Here is a 21,461-nt window from a genome sequence, read left to right as displayed (position 1 = left end):
GACAGAGGAGCCTGGTGGGCTACAGTTCATGGGGTCGTAAAAGGAGTCAGACACAACTGAGCAACTAACACACACACGTGTGCGTGCACACACACACACACACACACACACACAGATATAAGCATGGTGGTCTGCAAAATAGATCACTCAGTATGACTGAAATAAGGGATTATAGGAGAACAGAAGAAAGGGGGCTCAGGTGATGAAGCTAAGAATAACAAACTTTATCTTTTTAGGGAAAGCCTAAAAGATCCTAAATAAGGATTATCTAGATTACAGGAGTGTTTTAGGAAGTCTACAGTGGCAGCAGGGTGAAGACTGGATTTATACCGGCTGAGGTGGAGGGAAAGCAGGCATGAGAGTAAGGCAAAAAAGATCTCAATTCTTATGGGAAAAACTAAGAACATAAATGAAAGCAGTGGCAAGGAATGTGTGCATGATGAATGCTAGAGAGATTCTGAAAGCAGAAGCAACAGATTTGGTGGGTAATTTGATGTGGGAGGACAGGAAGTGGGTGGCATGTAGGCGTGTACCCAGGCTTCTGTCTTAAGTAGGTGGGTTCATGGACCAGCCCAGGGACCACAAGACCAGAAATCCTCCCAGCTCCCAGGGCCTGAAAAGCTCGGGCATCGCTGTACCCAACAATGCACCCTCCACAATAAAGCATGCTGGACCCATGGTACCCACTAGAGTTCTCCTTCTCGAAGTGGGGTAACCAGGAAGTCACAGGGTGGACACGGAGCATCTTCACAGATCAACATTTTGACATATGTATTTGTGGAGACGAAAAGCAATTTAGTTGCTAAGTTTATTTACAATATTATCTTAAAACAAACATATGTTATAGAGCAAAATGCTGATTTTCATCCAAATTTTCAGATCAAACAAAAAGACTTCGAAGATATTTCAAAGAAATCTCCTGTAGCCTGAGTATACTTGTCAGGAAAGGGTCCTCTGCCTTTGGGGTTCTGCAGTGCAAACAGTCATAAAATGCTGCACTGTAACCTTACCAAGCCAAGCTGAGGACTCAGGAACACCAAGCCTTGGCATTTCTATTCTTGTGCAGGCATCTTGGAGAGGTGGTTCTCAAAGTGTGAGCTATGGACCCCCCGGGATCTCTCTGAGAGCCTTTCGGGGATCCTCAAGATCAGAAGTGTTTTCACAATAATAGTAAGATGCTATCCGCCCTTTTCACTCTGCTGACATTTGTACTGATGATGCAAAAGCAGTGGTGGATAAAATGCTGGCATCTTGGCTCCCATTGGGACAGTGGCACCAAACCACCCTTATAATAAATCATTGTACTCTTCACCACCACACACCCACAGTAAACACACACACACAACAATCTTGCCAGTTTCACTTAAGAATGTCTCCGATGAGGGACTTCTCTGGTGGCCCAGTGATTAAGACTCTGCAATTCTAATGCAGGGACACGGGTTCAATCCCCGGTGGGAGAACTAAGAGCCTATATGTCAGTTGGCGCAGCCAAAAAAAACAAAAGGATGTCTCTGATGAAGCAGCAGTAGAAATTATTAATTTTATTAAAGGTTGACCCTTGAGTAAGCTTCTTAAAAATATTCAATGTGATGAAATATGTGCATAAGGCATTTCTGCTATGACTGAAGTCAGATGGCTGTCTCAAGGGAAAGGACATGTGTGATTGAGCTGGGAACTGGACCAGTCATTTTTTTTGATTAAAACTTTATTTTTAAATCAGAAGATAATTGCTTTACAATGCTGTGTTATCTTCTGCCATACAACAATGTGAATTACACATAAATATACATATGTCCTCTCTCTCTTGAACCTCACTCCCACCCAGGAACATCCCTTTTAATTAATAAAATAATTGATAAGTGAATGACTTTGGTCATTCAAATCTGGGTATTTGGCAATTTCTCGGAAATAAATGAAGCAGGGTTACTATTTTAAGGGAAAACTGACAGTATTTGTAGCCAATGATAAAATTCAAACTTTCAAGCCAGAATTAAAATTTTGGAAAATTTGCACTGTACACCATGAACTTAACAGTTTCCCAGTAAAGACTTTTTAAATAAGATCAGTGTTGACAATACACTTTTTATACTGTGCAATAAAATGTATCAACATTTGGTAGGTCTACATAACTCAGTGAGCCAATAGTTTCCAAATGACCCATGCATTATGGTACCTACGGGGTGGTCCATTCCAAGTGCAATACAGACCAGTACATTTTAATGCAACTGAATACAAAAGTCCACTGAAATGGTTTCAGATTCCACAGTACAACTAAGCTTAAGAGGTAGCTTTAAGAAGCTCCCTCTTTTTGAGTCTTGGTAAAGTATCAAAGATAGCCATAACTATCTGAAAAGGCTGTTACATATCTGTGTGAAGCCAGATAGTCTTCATATATTCCATCCAAAACAACATGCTGCAGTTGACTGAATGCAGCAGCAGATATTAGAATCTTTTTTTAAGTCAGATGTTAAAGAGATTATGAAATAATTTCACTCTTCTCACTAAATTTATTTTTTAGAAAAAGGTATTTTTCATAAAAATATCCTATATAATTAATAAAAATGGATCATAACCATTATTTTTAATAATAAAAATATAAATTTCTCAATTTTAATCTCATATGAGATGGATACAATGCATATATAGAAAAGCTCTTTGACATCCTCAATAACTTTGAGGAGACCAAACTATCTGAGAACCAGTGTCTTAGAGAAATTTCCGCTCAGGCTCAAGTGATATGTACTTGCACATCCACAACGGCACTGTTCCAACAGCAAAAAGTAGCAACAAATCACACACACACTGCGGTATGTTTCTCCAGGACAGAACTGGGGAGCAGTGAAAATGAACGCACCACAGCTAAATACACCGACATGAATACATCTTCCAAAGACAACAGCTGGATGAAAATCCCAAGTACAGAATGCATGCTACTTGCTACCTCTTTATATTTTTACATTTATATTTTTATAAGTTGCAAAGACAAGTGAAACTAAATATGGTGAAGCTATAGAGAAAAGGGATTCCCTGGTAGCTCAGACAGTAAAGAATCTGCTTGCAATGCAGGAGATGTGGGTTGGATCCCTGAGTTGGGAAGATCCCCTGGAGAAAGGAATGGCAACCCACTCCAGTATTCTTGCCTGGAGAATTCCATGGACAGAGGAGCCTGGTGGGCCACAGTCCATGGGGTTGCAAAGAGTCGGACATGACTGAGTGGCTAACACTTACTTACACTTAAAGAGAAAAAACAAGGGGAACAATCAACAGAAAATTTAGGATAATGGGAACAGGTAGCAGGAGAAGGATACAGAAGAAATTTGATAGTGTTGAAATTCATTAGATTGGACAGCAGGTTTATTAATGTTCATTTAACCAGAATGCTTCATTATATATGTATGAAGGTTAGATGTATTTTGTAAGTGGCACATACTTTAGGACTTGTAAAGGTAGGCACTGCATTAGAGCATTCTTTGGCGAAGAAACCAAAGAAGAAAGGGGATGGGGACCCTAAGCCCTGGCTGAGCGTCTGCAGCACTGGCCCCAGAGAAGCCCGTCACAGGGCAGGTCTCCTCCTCAGACACCTTCAAAGCTCACGTGCACTGCCATCCATCTACTGGGTTGGCCAAAAAAGTTCATCTGGGTTTTTCTGTAAGATTAAGGAAAAACCTGAACCAACTTTTTTGGCCAACCCAATACTTTAGTTTTTTCAACAGCCCTCCCTACTTAAAAAGGCTACTTCTTGCTTCAGGCCATCATCCTCCACCTCCATTTATATAACACAATGAAAAAACTATCAAACTCCACAGTTGATCTAGTGTTGTACTCATACAAGGAGTAAACTTAGCCATCGTAATCTCTTATCACCTGGGTTAGCTCCTACTATAGTTTTCCTACCTCCTATCCATACATCACCAACATGCTCGCTCTGGTTCAGCCTAGTTCCTTAGTGTTTCCTGCCTACTTTTGCTTTATTTCAATCTCTTTTGGCTGATTCCATTCCTGCTGTTTGGAAATGCTTTACTTTCTTCTCAAGATCTAAATCCATCACATCCGTGAGGATGCTGGAGGCACCACTCTTCTCCAAGAATCTCCTACCCATCAGTCTTCCTCTGAGCTTCCGCAAACAGTTACACACCTAATTCGTACTATACTCTCTCGCACCTGTTAGCACATTGATTTGTACTTAGGCTCTGTGGTTGTTCTGTGTCAACGTTTAAAAGAACTGTCAGCAGAGACTGCATTCCATACAACTTTTATGAGCCAGGTAAATGATCAAAACTTCTTCTCAATGAACAAGCACCAGGTAGGGACTCCAACTCTCAACTAATCAAATCCTCATGGCTCTAATGTGTGTCAACATCCAAGTATTATTCTCAAAAAGCTTTAATTCAGTATATTGAAAGATGCTCCCCATCCCCCCACACCCCCTTCCCCCCAACTAGAGAAGCAGATTTCCCATTTTATAATACAAACCAAGCAAAGCAGCATTTGCTCAACAGAATTCTCAACATTTCTGCTCCCCATCTCACCCCCTCTTTACTTGCAATCTTTAAAAAATCACCCCTGACATATGGTTAAACCAGCTTCTTCACAACACACAAGATCTTCTGTTTCATTTGGGGGCAATTTTATTTATTCAACAGATCCTTATCTTAAGAAATAAAAGTTATTTTCCCTCTAACTTTTATCCAATTGGTCCTAGTCTGTTTCTTGCTCAGCATTTCAGAAATCTATGGAAATACTTTTCAAACCGATTTTTAATTATTTGTTTGCAACACCTCTGCCTGTTTGGCTCTGAGATCCTTGCAAGCTCGGACCATACTCTATTCAGCTCCACAGGTCCCTAATTCCTGGTACAGAAGCACTCAGTTACTGCTGCTTGAATGAATGAATGAACGAATCAAGTATCAGACACAAAGTAAGAATTTAGATGAATGACAATCCAGAGTAAGTCTACTCCCTTTTTCACTTGACAGAACTCCAAACATTTGAATTTAGTTACCATGCACAACTTTTATCCACTCTCATTCTTTTCTTCATACTGTGTGTGTGTGTGTGTGTGTGTGTGTGTGTTAGTCGTTTCCGACTCTTTGCCCCCCAGTGAACTGTAGCCCACCAGGCTCCTCTGTCCATGGGATTCTCCAGGCAGGAATACTAGGGTGGGCTGCCATTTCCTTCTTCAGGAGATCTTTCTGACTCAGGGATCAAACCCACGTCTCCCGCATTGCAGGCAGACTCTTTACTGTCTGAGCCACCTCATGTTAAGTACTCCCATGATGTACTTAACACGGGATAACTGATTCTTCACATGATGATTTCATGCTAGTTGCCTCTGTTCTGCTGAGTAGTTTATCAATGAAAGTTAGAGTTGCTCAATCATGTCCGACTCTTGGTGACCCCATGGACTATATAGTCCATGGAATTCTCCAGGACAGAATAATGGAGTGGGTAGCCTTTCCCTTTTCTAGGGGATCTTCCCAACCCAGGGATTGAACACTGGTCTCCTGCTTGCAGGCGGATTCTTTACCAGCTGAGCCACCAGAGAAGCTCAAGAATACTGGAGTGAGTAGCCTATCCCTTCTCTAGCAGATCTTCCTGACCTAGGAATCGAACTGGGGTCTCATGCATTGCAGGCAGATTCTTTACCAGCTGAGCTACCAGGGAAACCCCTAGTTTATCACTGTCCCTCTTAAAATCAGGGCACCCGATCTGGGATCCACTATTTTGCATGTGATCTATTCAGTTTTTTAAGCCTTTGTCCTAAATTCAGTACATACATTAATTCAGCCAACTCTACTGATATGCATCCATTTTTCAAATGATGGCTGAATTTTAAATACTGCTTCTTCATTCACAGCAGTTACTTCTGGGGGGTGGAAGCTGCGAAAGGGGACTTTCACATTTTACTTTAAATATTCCCACGTTGCTTTAATTATTTATACAATATGCATTCTTCCTGTCATTAAAAGCCAATATAGATTTTTTAAAATAAATTAATAAACTATTAACAAGTTAACTCCACGGTTCCAGCCTTATGGAGTACACAAATCATATTTAAAATATGTGTACTCTCTACTATGTATAAAAAAGATAACTAATGAGAACCTACTGCATGACACAGGGAACTCTGCTCAACGCTCTGTGGTGACCTAAATAGGAAGGAAATCTTAAAAAAGAAGAGATGTATGTATACATATACCTGATTCACATTGCTGTACAACAGAAACTAACACACTGTAAAACAACTATACTCCAATAAAAATTAATTAAAAAGAAAGAAAAATAATAGAAAAATAAAATACATGGACTCTTTCTTCTCTTTTGTACATATTTTCTTATCTATCAACATGTATTTGAGTAGTCACTGGTACACAGCACTTCTAGGATCTAGCAGTCCAGCCAACCCAAACCTTCTAGATTATGAAATTCCTCCCTTTCTATAAATGTCAGAAAGCAGCAGCCCACTGTAATTTGATTTCCCTCTTTCTTAAGGTCAGATTAAAACCCAGTAAGATGTTATTTGAGGTTTGCCTTCCCCGAGAAGGGAGAAATCACACAGCACATTTCAGGACTATTTCTTGAAGCCTAGGGTGTCCCAGCTTCCCAGGTGGCTCAGTGGTAAAGAATCTGCCTACTAAGGCAGGAGACGACGGAGACGGGGTTCAGTCCCTAGGTCAGGAGGGTCCCCTGGAGGAGGAAATGGCAGCCCGCTCAAGTGCTCTTGCCTGGAGAATTCCATGGACAGAGGAGCCTGGCGGGCTACAGTCCATAGGGTCACAAAGAGTCGACACGACTGAGCGACCAAGTGAGCATGCACAGGGCGTCCCCAGTTTGCTTCCTTCCAAATACAGCTGCGTCTCATGCTCCAGAGAGGTTGGCCAGATGAACAAGTAGGCTCATTCAAGCACAGACTAGAAAACAACTCACAAGTCTAGGCCATTACACGGAGGCAGTGTCCTCCGTGTGTAGTACATGGTTCACACCTCAGAAAGCATCATTGCAAGTGACTCTGTTCTGTGACCTTCTGACTAGTCTAAGGTGAAAATAAATCTCTGAGAAGAGCAATATTCTGAATCACCGGGCAATGCACGTGCTCCCTCAGGACCAAAGGGGTGTCCTGCAGTAGCGGGTGTGGGAGGACCTGCAGATGGTGGAGGCACATTCTCCAGGTTTGCGACCCCGTGAAGCTTTCACAGACCTCTGAGCCCGGAGAGACCCGCACAGCCTGGCCCTTGTTAGCACCCACGCTGGTGACATCAAGCTAGCTTCTTCCTCCCTGTAGCCCAGCTTCCCTTCTCTCTCTAGTTGGTAAGAGGAGGAGCTCTTCCCTGCCTGCCTCATAGGCAGATGACATCAGTGAAAATGTTTTGTGGATAATAAGCATTATATAAAGAGAAGGCATCATCAATGAAATGGACATGAACTTGGGCAAACTTCGGGAGATGGTGAGGGACTGGGAGACCTGGCGTGGTGCAGTCCATGGGGTCACAAAGAACTGGACACAACTGAGTGAACAACAACAAAGAGAAGGCATGATTAATGTACTATTATCCACTTACAACGTATCTATTTACAATATAAAGAAAGCTGAAAGCGGAGTAATTGAAGCTTTTGAACTGCGGTGTTGGAGAAGACTCTTGAGTCCCTTGGACAGCAAGAAAATCAAACCAATCAATCCTAAAGGAAATCAGTCCTGAATATTCATTGGAAGGACTGATGCTCAAACTCCAATACTTTGGCCACCTGATGTGAAGAACTGACTCACTGGAAAAGACCCTAATGCTGGAAAAGACTGAAGGCACAAGAAGGGGATGACAGAGATGGTTGGATGCCATGATCAACTTGACGGACATGAGTCTGAGCAAGCTCCGGGAGTTGGTGATGGACAGGGAAGCCTGGCGTGCTGCAGGCCATGGGGTTGCAAAGAGTCGGACATGACTGAGCGACTGAACTGAACTGACTTACTTTACAAGATGGCACTCCGTAAGCACAGAGAAGTCAGGTGACTTACCCAAGGTCACAAAGCTAGTGAGAAACCCTGGTGTCTGCGATGGAAGAAGGTGACAGCGAAGACTGAAATCTGTGCCTTCTGCTTAGTACGGGTCCTTCTCTGAACCTCTGGTTTCCAATCTGGAGGAGTTGGAGGCAATTACTCAGATCCATGAGCTATTTTTAAAGATTTTAGGAGTCTAACAGATTCTCATCAATAAGCTGCCCAGACTCAAAATCACATGTCTTTATTTTTGGCTAAAATGGCATCAGTCCGGAGTGACAGATCTTGTTAGCTCAGGAGTCCTCAACTTGGGCTATCCATTTACACCACCAGGGGAGCTTTTTAAGGACATCCAGGCCCAGACCCCACTCTGAACCAATTAAATTTAAACCTCTGGGGGTGTTTGCATTTTCTAAATCTCCAGTTACAATTGACTGCTAGAATGGAGAACCGCTAGGTTGGCTAATGATGATCAGAAACAGATAGGCAGCAATAGTTGTCTTTAACTGATTATATGACACAGTTAAAGCAATCTTACGGAGATTCTTAATTGAAAGAAACTCACAAAACAAGAAGGAAATTAACACGAGTGTCTTAATGTAGCCAGCATTTATTGTACATATACTATGTGCCAGACATGAATCTAAATATCTCCATGTATGAACTCACTCAGTTCCCATAGAACCTACAATGCGTTCCCAATTTACAGATGAGGAAATAGGCAAACTGCAGTAACTTGCCAAGGCCACAGCTAAAATGCAGTGCGGCTGGGACGGGACTCACGCATCTGGTGCCAGGATCTTTCTCTTTCATTGGTGCTTTATAGTGTTGTGTTAGCTTCTGCTGAACAACAAAGTGAATCAGCCATATGTATACATACACCCCCTCCCTCTGGGACACCCCCTCCCACCCCCACCCCCATCCCATCCATTTGGTCATCACAGAACAACCCAGCTGAGCTCCCTGCATTACACAGCAGGTTCCTACTAGCTATCTATTTGACCGTGGGTTGCGGGGGGGGGGGGGGGGGGGGGGGGGTGGGTGGGATGAGAATGGGGAAATTGGTGCCAGGGTCTTAATTCCCACCCCTGGCAGCTTCCTGATATTGCCATCAGATGAAGTTGACAGAATCCTGGCCTTGGCGATGACATAAAAGATCACACAATACGGGGGAATATAGAACAATTTCTAATCCAAACGCCTGCAGGGGCCAGGACGTAAGACGCTTCGGCAGGGGCGGGCAGGTGTACACGCAGGCAGGGACACGGAAGCCCCGGGGTGGGAACTGTGGCAGCCTGCCGAGCACACGCCAAGGAAGGGAGACAGCCGCCACCGAACGCAGCAGATTGCGGCCACGTGGGGAGGTGGCCCGCGCCGCTGACTCGTCCAAGTTTCAGAAGAAGCTGGAAGCCTGGACTTGCATGTGAAGCTGCCTATTTCCAAATGCTGTCTTGAGTTTTAAACATACCATATGAGGCAAAACATACCAGGAGGCCACTAGCTTGTGACCTCTAATGTCATCTATAGCACATACATACACACACACATACAACACACACACATAGCCCAATCTTTCTTCCAAAACTTTTGGAGAATAGATACTGTATATGTCTAGCTGAATCAGTCTGCTGCACACCTGAAACTCACATTTTTCATCAACTATGCTCCGACAGAAAACTAAAAAATATGTTTAAATAAATAAAATTCATTTGTGTCCTCTTGGCTTGGTTCTCTGCAATTAGAAACAGCAGACCCTGTCTTCCCTTTGTTTTGTGCAAAATGTGAACTATTAGCTGTGTGACACATGGAAAACCCAATGGAAATTTCCCCTGGGTAGTTTTAATCTGTGGACTTACTGGTAAGTCAATGGATAAATAAACTTTTATTAAACACCTATTTTCTCATTTGAATCTCAGCCTAAGTCTGGGAACACGGATTTACTATCCTCACTTTATAGTAAAGCTCAGTCATAATTCATATGATTATTATACAATTGAGATATAATTCAGGTCAAATCATGCACACAGAAGAACTTGTTCCCCTAGTAAAAGCTTAAAGTAATATTGTTGGCCTGTGAAACAAGCACTTGTCAAGCCCTATTATACAGCCTTATAAAAGAATTTTACCGTGTCATATTATTACTGTACAAGATACATGGAGAATTTTTTAAAAAGAATAATAAATACAGACATCGCCAAAAAATTCTGAGTCAGAAATATCTATAGTCTAATCACAGGCTATGCAAATTAACACTTATTTCATATACTTAATAATAGCGAATCCTTCTTGAGCTCTTTCTACAAAGCAGCCACTAATAAGATATGGTTTTATGTGTGCACATAACACTGATACTTCTGTATGTATTCAATTATTCATACAATATCCCTGTGATATAGGAACTGTTGCCATTATTGAAAGATGAAGAAACCAGGGAACAGAGAAGTTAAGTAATTTGCCCAAGGTCACACAGCTAGTGAGCAGCAGAGGTTGAATCTAAACAAGCTGCTGCCAGAGACAGTACACTGGATTAGTACTCTGTGACCTTAAAAAGCACGTCTAGTCCCTGCTTGTTTGTTTCTCTTAAGATGTACAGTAGACAGTGCTGTTGGTGGTTTAGTTGCTAAGTCATGTCCGACTCTTTTTGCGGCCCCATGGACTGTAGCCCGCCAGGCTTCTCTGTACCTGGGATTTCCCAGGCAAGAATACTGGAGTGGGTTGCATGTCCTCCTCCAGGGGATCTTCCCAACCCAGGAATCAAACCCACATCTCCTGCATCACAGGCAGATTCTTTACTGCTGAGCCACCAGGAAGCCCACCGTCTACAGGAGACCTAGGGCAAAGAGGGACAAATCACATGGTATCCCCCCGCCAACCCCCGTCATAAAACAACACAAGCTTTTAAAAACACACCAGCAGACAACCCAAGACACTCGCCCCGTGTAACTTTAGAAAAATCTATCACCCTCCTCAAGTACAGTAGCTTGTTTCAAAAGCACAGATAAGCAGGCTGCTGCTGATCAATCATGGAAAAGATCACCTTCCCTGGCCTTCTCCAGTCCGCTTGGAAAGCCAACCTCTCCAGAGCACTCAAAACAATCCATCGGGAGATACAGATCTCTCTCATCCCTCGTCCTTTCTCCCCACACCTCACTTCTCATGGGATCTAACCACTTTTCTGACCCATGGAGAAATTACAAGGAAGAGAAAGAGACAGACACAGGGATTATTCTGGAGTCTGCTTTTTCAGGCCCCAGCCTCGGAGAAGCCTCCTTCCTTGTCGGGAGACCGAACTTGGCTGAATTTGGACTTTCTTGAAAACAGAAGCAAAGAGCACCTAAGTCTTAGTCATTTCAGAGCCCGAGAGGGAGAGCTTCAGCGGTGGAGGTTTGTTTTTTAATAAGAAGGGAATGGCCGGCTGGAAACAATATCCTTTTTAGGCACACAGAATCTGCTGCATTTAATATAACCCTGGGTCAGTCTGTGAAAAACAGGGTGGCTAAAGGCCTCATGCTGATTTCAGACCGTGGGCGTGTATCACTGTACATTTTATAAAATTAGCTACAGTGCAGCCTGTGTGTGTGTGTGTGTGTGTGTGTGTGTACACGCAGTGAGGCTGACTTTTACAAAGTAAACAGCAGTATGTACCCAGGAAGCTAAAGATCAGTATCAAGCCAAAGTCTGATTTTAACTTATGAAACTACCTGGTAACTACAGTGATTCTACCCCAAGGTGGGCCCTTGGGGAATGATAAAGTCTCCTGAGAGGCCCTGCTTCAGCATCTAGTCACATATACTATTCTCTAATATCATAAAAGGGCAATTTACAGATGGAGCATAAAAATACAAAACTTGCTCCTAAACAGAAAGGGGAAAGAGGCTAGAAACTTCAGTCCATCAAGTCTCTTAGCTATTTCTAAGGTCTGTGCTTGGCACATTAGTTTCTTATAAAATATGACAAAAGACATTGCGGTTACCAGGAACCATAAAGTATTTTGCACACATGGCCCTAGATGGCATGCTTTACTGAGCTACACCTAGAAAGCAGGAAATAGAAAAGAGCCCATCAGGAACAGGGCACAGAGGGACTTCCTTGGTGGCCCAGTGGTTAAGACTCTGCCTTCCAACGCAGGGGGCGCAGGTCCGATCCCTGGTTGGGGAACTAAGATCCCACATGCCAGCAAGGCTAAGAAAATTTAAAAAAAAAAGAAACAGGACACAGCAACTTCACTGACAATCTGCATCTCTAAAATGTGATTCTAGAGTGCCTTTACTAGGCCAAAATGGGAACGAAATCTGAGGAAGAAAAGCAAACACAAAACCACATGTCTTACCATCACTAGGCCTGGTCTGCATTTCTTTCGGATAAGAGGAAACTGAAAATCCACTCCTTTACCACAAAGCTCACGGTCTTGTGAAAAACCTTATGCTGGAAAGCCTTTCATGCCCCCAAAAGTCCTATTTTGTAGGTCACACTCTCATTACCTTGTTCTGCGATCAGTCTGATTAAATTATAGAAAATTACTAATACATCACTCAGAACAGAGACAGAAGCTTCCAGCCTGTTGTGTCTGTTTCCCCATCCTCCTCTCCTAAGACTCCCGCAGATATTCAAAAAGGAAGAGTGGAGGACAGACAAGGCAACTTGGAAAGGGGACGGCAAAAGGATGTGTCAACCTCCTCCCAGGACTAAGCTGCCCTCAGCGTTCACAAAGGGCGTTATTGACCAGTCACAGAAACCAAGAGAGCTTTTTATACTGTGACAATTGAGGTTCCACCATCATTTCCTCTGCGTCTTGTCATCTTTTGAGTCCAAAGACACCACTTTGCATGAAATGGCCAGGGTTTGTGATACTGGCTGAGTTTTTCTCTTTGGGGAAACAAAATCATTCAGACACAATCTCACCTACTGGGATTTCTAAATAAATGGGTTTACCACCAGCCGGGGTTACCGCCCCCTCCCCCCCATTTCAAATCCGGTCTTTCCTACAAGGATATCTTGACATTAATTAATTAAAGCCAACTTTTAACACCAGGAGAAGCCTGCCTGGTTACTCCACCAACACAACACGATCCCTTGGCTGTCTCTATGGCTTTTGTCCATCTAATTTTATAAGCCTCGCGAGATGAAGATTTTCCACACCTCCCTAGGAACTCTCCTAACAGGCCATTCAAAGACTCTAAAACCTCAAATGCACAGCAAGCTTTAACACTGGCCAAAAGCTGTCCAATTTATACTTCCCCAACGTGATTTATTAACACTTGGTGCAGGAGACTTGTCAATTCACACCAGCTGTGTCATCCCCAGCACGAGATGGCAACACATAGGCAAATTAAAAATCAATTTTTTTATTAGAAACTATTTTGAAGCATTAGAAGGAACCCAATTTTGAGCTATCTTCCTCACTTTTAGCAGCAAAGCTCACTGGACCTACTTACTGTATGATGAATACATAGAAGAACAGATGGTCATTTTTGCCCAGAATCAAGCAAGCCTGCTTTGTGGTGTTGCAGAATCATCCACAGTGAAATACTTTACTCTTTCAGATTCAGAAAATTTCCCCATGGCCCTCGTCTAGTCAGGAGGTATTGTCTGGTTACTGAAAAAAATTTAGTAAGAATAAGTAAGGGAAAGATTCAACCTTCTAACTTTCAACAGACATACAAAGACACAAAAAATATAACAATAAGGGATCCTGTTGCTTTTCAGTCATTTTGCTTCCCAATTTTACGAGAAGGCAAGAAAGAATTTTTATAAAGTTTTGTTCATGACAAACACAATAACCTGTTCTGGTCTTGACCCACAACTGAGTAAACAGTGAAAATACTAGAATAACAAAACAACTGTTTTATGAACTTTTCCTTTGTGCTCCCCCTTGGGAATAGGCATCGGGCAGCTTTCCAGCAATAAATAGAACAGGGTCTAAACAAGTGCACGTTTAGGGGTAAGTTGAAGCTAATGAGGAAATCTTAAAAGTGCTGATGGCACCAATGGTCAAAGGATTTACAGATGCAACCAACACACCCCATTCCCTCTCCGGTTTGTGATCCCAAATGGAATAATGTTCATAAAGGACTGAGCCCCAGGCCTGGCCAACAGTCACCGTGTCAGTTTCCCTCTCTTCCGCTTTCTTAGGCTGACAAACATTTTTAAACTCTTCAGTTTGGGGATTCTGCTAAAGATAAGCACATGGTAGAGCTCCAAGGACCTCTAGGACATTTTTTGGAACATGGTATTGGACCCTGTTAATGGAAAGAACTTTTGTAAAAGAGCCATCAATCGCAGCAGAGTCATATTTAAATCCCCAAACGATAATCACTGCTCTAGGCCAAGAAATAAAGGCCTTATTTTGAATAATAATTTTGAGAGCCACTCCTCAAAAAGAGTTTAACACCCTTGGTTTGGGGTCACCTCTGAAACCTAGTGCAACTCGCCTTTTTTACTCACAGCCAGTAAGATCACCATTCAATTCTACAGGACAGACCATTTGTTTTTCTGCCCATGTATGAGGCCCATCTAACAGAAAAAAAACAAACCCTCACATACACTTACTTCGGAGGCCCAGGAGAAAGGACTGTGCAGAATTTTAAATCAGAAATCTAACGCTTAGGTTAGTAGTGTCAGGTTAAAGGCTCACCCATTCCCCAAAGCTAATTCGGTTCTGAACGGTCCCATGGGTGTCTAGCTGAACAGAAGCAGCTAGGAAACCTTAGCAGGCCGAAGCCCAGCCTGGGGAATTGCTGGGACTCCGTGCCAGAGGCTGAGGCTCACCCCAGACTTGGTATCAGATAATACCAACTGCTAGTCTGGATTTCCAGGACTAATCTACTCGAGGTTGGAACTTCCAGGTTCCCTGGTGTCTGTGCTATACAGTGGGAGGACTCTGGGCTTTGTAGATTCACGCTGTGGTTGGCTACTATCATATTCAATAACACACAGAAAGAGTGTATTCGCAGCAATGATTCATGCGGAAGGGGGACAGAAGCATGGGGCGGGGGTTACCTAAGAGGAAGTAGAAAGCGTCCTAAATTTTCTAGAGATGCAGTTATCACAAGTTTCTTTTTCTTGTAATTCTAATGTGAGTTCTTAAATGTGTTTACAGGTTCTCTAAATTTTAAAGACATTCTATCAATAGTAGCTCTTCACCACCTGTATTTACTCAGAAGGCTCTTTGGTTTCAAAAGCAGTTTCTTACCATCTCATCCCCCTCTGACCCTTCTCACCCTGAAACTACTCACATCACTCCTTTCTTCTATGGAGAAATGCGAAGTCTGCCTCTACATAACTTCTTAAAAACTCAGGATGACTTGTATTAGGGCAATCCATCCCCAACTCACTATATTTTAAATTTGATTCAAAATGGTTCGCCAGGGAAAGAAAAATCCCGACACCCCCCCCCCCCCGCCCCCACATACACACAAATAAACAAAGAATTTAGCATTCACACCAGAATTTAGGACTATGATTGTATTCTACACTAAACACAAATGAACACTAATTTTACCAAAGTCCACCTCACTGCAAGTTCCTTCAAGACTCACTCAGCACTTAAGGCAGTCTGGGGTTACTGTCTGAATTGCAAAATACACCATTTGCCCAGAAACTGCTCTCAGCTCAAATGCAAACTGCTTACAAAACATGTGTAAACCATGCTTAAAACAGGCTGCACACATCCACAAAAATCCATTCAAAGCTAAGGTAAGTGGAAAAAAAGCAGCGCAAATTGGGCTTCTCTTTAAAAACTGGAGGCACTTTTACAGTGTTTCCAAAAGGTAATTGCTTTTTACTTCAGTAAAAGTCGCTTTATGTGACTGGGAGAAGGAGTTGATTTTTTTTTTTTCCTTTAAACCGAGTGTATAACAGTATTCAATTAGAAAACTGGGTGGGTGGGAGAGCCCACTGGCAAAATCTAACTCAATCACTAGGCCCCGGCGCCCTGGAGAGGCCCACCCAACACACGAGCTAAAATGGAGCCTGAATTTCCTCTCAGACGGAGAGGGTAGTCGCACGAGGTCAGGGTCAAGGTCACCAGCAGGGCAGGCTGCAGCTGCCCGGCTGCAGTACCCACAACGGGAGGGAAGGCGTTCCATCTCCGTCACCACTGAACAGATAAATCCCTTCTCCGCTCCTACCCTCCCTCTCACCCCGCCAAGATTTTTTTTTTTTTAAGCAGAGAAGAAAGGAAAATGACCAAATAACCTCACCGCCCTGGTTTTCGCACACCAGCTCATCAGCGCCCAAAGTTGCCATCTAAGGGCAAGTTCGCAGAGAACACTGAAGCCCGTTTTGTCCGAGCAGGGGAAGCCTCTCCCGACCGCCGCCCCCCTCCCCAGGATTCCTGCCTCCCGTCCCTGCCCCCACGCGCCCCCGAAAAGAGCTGGGAAGCGCGGCGGGCCGGCCATGTGCACGCACACACTTCCACCAACTGCTGCGAGTTTTCTGTGAATCGCGGCGCGGAGCCTCCCAACTCGCCCTCCCCGACTCCGCCGCCTGCTTCCCTCGCACAAAATTTCCCTACACACGCAGCCGCCTGCGAACGATTTTATGTGCATATATATTACATATGTGATATTATCCTCAGAACCTCTAGCGGGCAGGCGAAGAAAGGACTGCACAGGGGCATTTTTTTTTTTTTTTTTTTAAAGGAAGGGGAAAAAAAGCACAACCCAAGCTCTGTGCGTCGACTCCTGCGTACCGGGAAGGGGAAAGAAAGAGGAATGTTTGCCGAGCGGGCTGCCTGCAAGTGCCCTTGCTCGCCACTTCGGCCGCGGCCCGGGTGACACGGAGGCGCCGGGGGGCGCCCGGCCCGAGTCACCCGCGCCCCCTGCCCGTCCCCCCGGGCCGGCACCGCCGCGGAGATTTCGCGAGGGGGAGATCGATCGCGCTGCCTGTCTGCAGCGGAAACGCACACGCTCACACAACCCGAGCCCGAGACACCATAACCTTAACCCTTCCCCCACCCTCCGTGAACTTCAGGTGACCGACCACGTCGGCCTGACACCCGGCGGGCGGGCGCTCCGGCTCCGCTCCCGCCCCCAGCCCGGGTTTTGCAGGATCGGGCTCCGAGCAGCGCCAAACCGCCGAGAGAGGGGAGCAGTGCAGGGTGGGGGGGGCTCGGGGGGGGAAGAGAAGAGAAATTGACCCTCTGTCTCCCCCGACCCCTCCCTCCGGCGCCTCCGGCGTCCCCTCCTCCCCGTCACCCCGCCCCACGCCTTCTCCCCTGCCCCCTCCTCCCTGCATTCAAGGAGCCGGGCGGCCCCGGGGGATATTTTTAGTTGCTTCTTTCTCCTTCACTTTTAGCTTTAGCAGCATCTCGGAACACTCAAAGCGGAGAAAGATGGGGGTGGGGGGTGGGGGGTTGAGCTGGAGAGGGAGTGGGGGAAAAGTTAAGAGACTCGCAAAGAAAAGCCGGAGGGAGGGCGGAGAGGGACCGGGGGCGCGGGTGGAGGAGGGGACGGGGACCGGGCCGTGCGGCGGGTGTGTGTCTCCAGTTGGTGTGTGTGGCTGCAGCCGGGGAGGGCTACGATGCACTTTAGTCCTGGACTCTGCTCAGGCTCGCCGGGGAGGGGGGTCTGAGAGCCCGAGTCTCGCCCGGCTCCGTCTGCTCCGACTGACCCCGCATTTTATTGCGGCCAGGAGCCCTGCTCCTCCCTCCCCTCGGCTCTGCAGGGACCTCGCGCGCCGCGAGCCGCCCTGCCTCCTGCCTCCGCCTCGGCGCAGCTCCCGCACCCCACATCCGCCCGCCGCTGCCCGGCCTCGCCCCCCGCCCGGCCGCCCCGCGCCCCGGCGCGCCCCCTCGCCCCGGCGCCGCGGGAGCAGCCGCCCGGCGGCGCGTGTGTACCCGTGTGTTTGTGTGCGGTGCCCCCACACCCTCCTCGCCGCTCCCGCCTCGCCCGCCCCCGACTCCCCTCCTCCGCCGCCACCTCCGCCTCCTCCTGCTCCTGCCGCCGCCGCTGCCGCCGGCGGCTCCGGGGCCGACCAACCCCGGCGCAACCTTTAGCCGGAGACGGACCTCTCCCTGGATCCCGTCCCCGGCAGGCGGCCGCGCGCCCTCGCTCCGACACCCCCAAACGCCATGTCACGGCCCCCCAGCCCTCCGCGCGCCCCGACCCCCGCACCCTCGGGCACCGGGGATCCGCAAGGAATTTTTTTTTTTTTTTTAAAGATTCCAAGCTCTCCCACCTCCCCTCCACCCCCCGATTTAAAAAAAAAAACCCGGCATCCACACTACTCCCCTCCTCCCGTCTCTTGCCCCCTCCCCCCAGCCACCCGGAGTGAGGAGGGGGAGGGGGAGGGAAAGGGGAAAAAAGCCCGATCGCAAGGAAAAAAAGAGGGGGGTGAGAGAAAGAAAGAAAAAGAGAGAGAGAATAGAAAGGGCACGGAGCTGATCATCACCAACATGGCTGCCTCAGCATAGACCTAAGCGAGGAGTAACCCGGGCTGTGTCTTTGTCGGTTTCACCTCTGTAACCCTAAACTAATGCAGAAAACAACGGAGGAGGCTGCGGAGAGGAAAGAGGAGAGGGAGGGCGAGAAAATGGCACGAGAGGAGGTGGAGAAGGGATGACTTACGTGAGGGAAGGCGCTTGGGCTGCTCCTGCTTCCTCCTGGGCATTTTCCCCCTTTTCTCACATTCTCCTCCTTGGTTAATGTGAGATCAAATAAACCCCCGTGGGGGCAGAGAGGCAGACTGGCAGGAGCGGGGAGGTAGTTGGGGGGCGGGCGGGCGGGCAGGGGGAAACCCCTTCTCTCCGGTGTGTGCAATGGGTTGAAGCTTGTTTCCTGGAGCCAGAAGAGGGGTTTTCTTCTTTTCTTTCCTTTCTTTTTTTTTTTTTTTTCTTTTCCCTTTTTTTTTTTTTTTAATTTTTTGGTCGTGCACCTGGCTTGTCCCCGAGCGTAATATTCTTCAATGGAAACAGATCTAATAGGTGTGAGTGTGTGTGCATGCCCTGTGCTCGCGAGTGTGATGGGAGGTAGAAATAAATGAGTGCCGGTGCGGCGGCGTCTATGGCCGCGCCGCGTCTCCGAGCCCCTAACACTAATGTCGGGATCAAAGGGCAGCGGCGGCGCAGCACAGCTCACAGCTCGCTCTCTCGCCCTCTCTCTCTCTCTTTCTCGCTCTCTCTCTCCTCTCGCGCTCTCTCTCCCTCTGTCACACACACACACACTCACACACACACACACCGAGGCACAGACTGAAGGAAAGCGCGAGAGCTAGACACGCGCGCACACACACAGCAAAGAGGAAGGTGCCCTGAGGCTCCCAGGACGGACTCAGCCTGGGATTTGCAACCGCTCTGTCTGGGAAGAATGGGGGGCGCGCGTGCGGGGGTGGGATGGACTTCTGCGAATTGATCCCGCTACTCGCCAGATCTAGGGGGAGAAAAAGTTTTTCCCACTCTTGAAACGAAGATTAGTTCATTATCCTTCTTGATTTGTCCAGAGGAAAAAAGGGTTTTCTCTTAACTTTCTTTTTGTTGATTAAAGTACATTTTGTTCTGTATAAAAATTCTTCAGACTTTCGCCACTCAAAGAACTACTGTCTCACCTCATCACCTGAAGTCTGTGGAGGTGACAGTCTTCCACGCACTCTCCAAAAACGTTCCAATAAAAATAACGAGAATAAAAAGATAACATATGGTGAAATCAGTAACTAGGTGGATGGACTACGCGCCGGGTTTTGAACTGTCCAGTGGAGTTAAAACTGGAAAATGCCTAAATGAAAATTACAGCTCCTTGACAAAGGCGGGATAAATAAGATTAGGTCACCCCTGATGGTTGATTTAACTGCTACATGATATTCCTACAGTGCACACAACAATCTTGACTTCTGAAATTTACTTTTTCCCCTGCTATAATGGAGGTGTGTGAAGCTTACCCTAAAGCAATTCCAGTTTGCATTATGAGCTCAATATAGCAGTTTTCATTAACTGATACATACTTTCATTACTTTACAAATCACACATCTTTCTTCAAAGAGAGACATAAAGGGGAAAAAATAGAAAAGGATGGGTCTCACTCCAGCACAAAAGGTATTTCGTGAAAGAGGACTGTTCTCTTTGTGACTTGCAGTCATTTGGATAAAAGTTCACTCAGAGGTTGTTAATGATTTAAACTCCAAAATCTGCTACTATAATTGAAGTAAAAAACGGTCTGAAGAAGAGTTGTTTCATAAAACTCTCTTTGTAAGAGAAAACTTTGAACTTAGCAGAATACATTATATGTCATGAGTCAGATGTAGCGAAAAAATAAAAAAGGTGCATTATTTAACTACATCTTCCCTTTTTAGCTTTTTAAAACCTCTGACTCATCATCTTATTATGTTAAATATTTTCTTACAAATTTTAAAATAGACTTTTTCATCAAAGAAGGTGGAGGCACGGCAAAGATACAGAACATTAAAATGACACTCCATACGCTTACATGGATAGATAACGCCTCTTTGAGGTTCTGACTGAATTTTCACAACTGGAGTGGTATTCAAGACAGTGATGGGGGTTACTTCTGTAAACACCCCTTCAAAAATAACAATAAGCTTTCATAATGCACACTTTTCTTAGAGAAGCTTAAAAAGTGTTTTATCTCCCAAAAGATGTTTTTCATTGATAGTGAAATCTCAGGATGAAACTCTCACTGCCAGCTCCCCCGAAAGACCTAGCTTCCCAGTGTCAAGTAATGCTATCTGAAGCAGGTTTTGAAACACCTGCTTGAATTCAATCTAAAACCAAACAGAGAGCAGTCAGGTTTGAAATGGAGCATCAGTGCTTAAACCAACTCTTACTTGAATATTGGCTTAAGTGAACTGATGGGCTTCTCTGTTAGATCAGTGGTAAAGCAGACTCGGGTTCAATCCCTGGGTTGGGAAGATCCCTTGGAGAAGGGAATGGCAACCCACTCCAGTATTCTTGCCTGGAAAATCCCATGGACAGAGGAGCCTGGCAGGCTACAGTCCACGGGGTCGCGAAGAATTGGATACAACTAAGCGACTAAATAGCAACAAACTGGTAGTTAAGTCTCCTCAAGTTCCAACTTGAAGTAGAACTGTCTTCCAACCCAGATCAAATTCAACGTAGGCCATGATTTTTGACTACCATCGGTAGCATTAGGCATGATATTAGTATATGAATGGTAAATTAGATAAATTTTTACATCGATTCATTGCCATGAACATGTAGCATCTCTTAACCTAACACAAGATCGGCAGAATGGTCACAGCACTTCACCACTGCTCACTCCAAGCTTGTAGCTGAGCTATGGAGGACTAGCACTCTGCACAGACACACCATCACCTCTTTTTGAATTGCCAGCTCTTTCCAATGCTTCATTCAGTTCAGTTCAATTCAGTTGCTCAATCGTGTCCGAGTCTTTGTGACCCCATGCTTAGTACCTTATAAAAGAAAACACACTTTAGGCCTTTCCTCAAAGTAGAGTACATTTCCTGCAACCTTTTAAAGGCATGCAGACAAATGCTA

General features: G+C 45.5%; 1 protein-coding gene across 4 annotated transcripts in view; it reads right to left on the bottom strand.

Annotated features, from left to right (window-relative positions):
- The window catches only part of ZNF827 (zinc finger protein 827), a 186,300-nt gene extending 167,073 nt beyond the window's left edge, over positions 1 to 19,227 (bottom strand). For 2 of the 4 annotated variants that reach the window (XM_020892016.2, XM_020892019.2), the window contains exon 1: positions 18,562 to 19,227. In XM_020892016.2, the coding sequence (XP_020747675.2) occupies positions 18,562 to 18,604 (43 nt within the window). In that variant the 5' untranslated portion in view covers positions 18,605 to 19,227. The remainder of the gene's footprint in view (positions 1 to 18,561) is intronic. The other 2 variants (XM_020892017.2, XM_070474791.1) reach the window with 1 other exon arrangement.
- Positions 19,228 to 21,461: the final 2,234 nt, after the last annotated feature.

This window comes from Odocoileus virginianus, chromosome 12 (assembly GCF_023699985.2).
Source record: "Odocoileus virginianus isolate 20LAN1187 ecotype Illinois chromosome 12, Ovbor_1.2, whole genome shotgun sequence".
In the NCBI taxonomy this organism is placed as follows: Eukaryota; Metazoa; Chordata; class Mammalia; order Artiodactyla; family Cervidae; genus Odocoileus; species Odocoileus virginianus.
The sequence above is the reverse complement of the archived record's forward strand: the minus strand, read 5'-3'. Positions and strand labels throughout refer to the sequence as shown.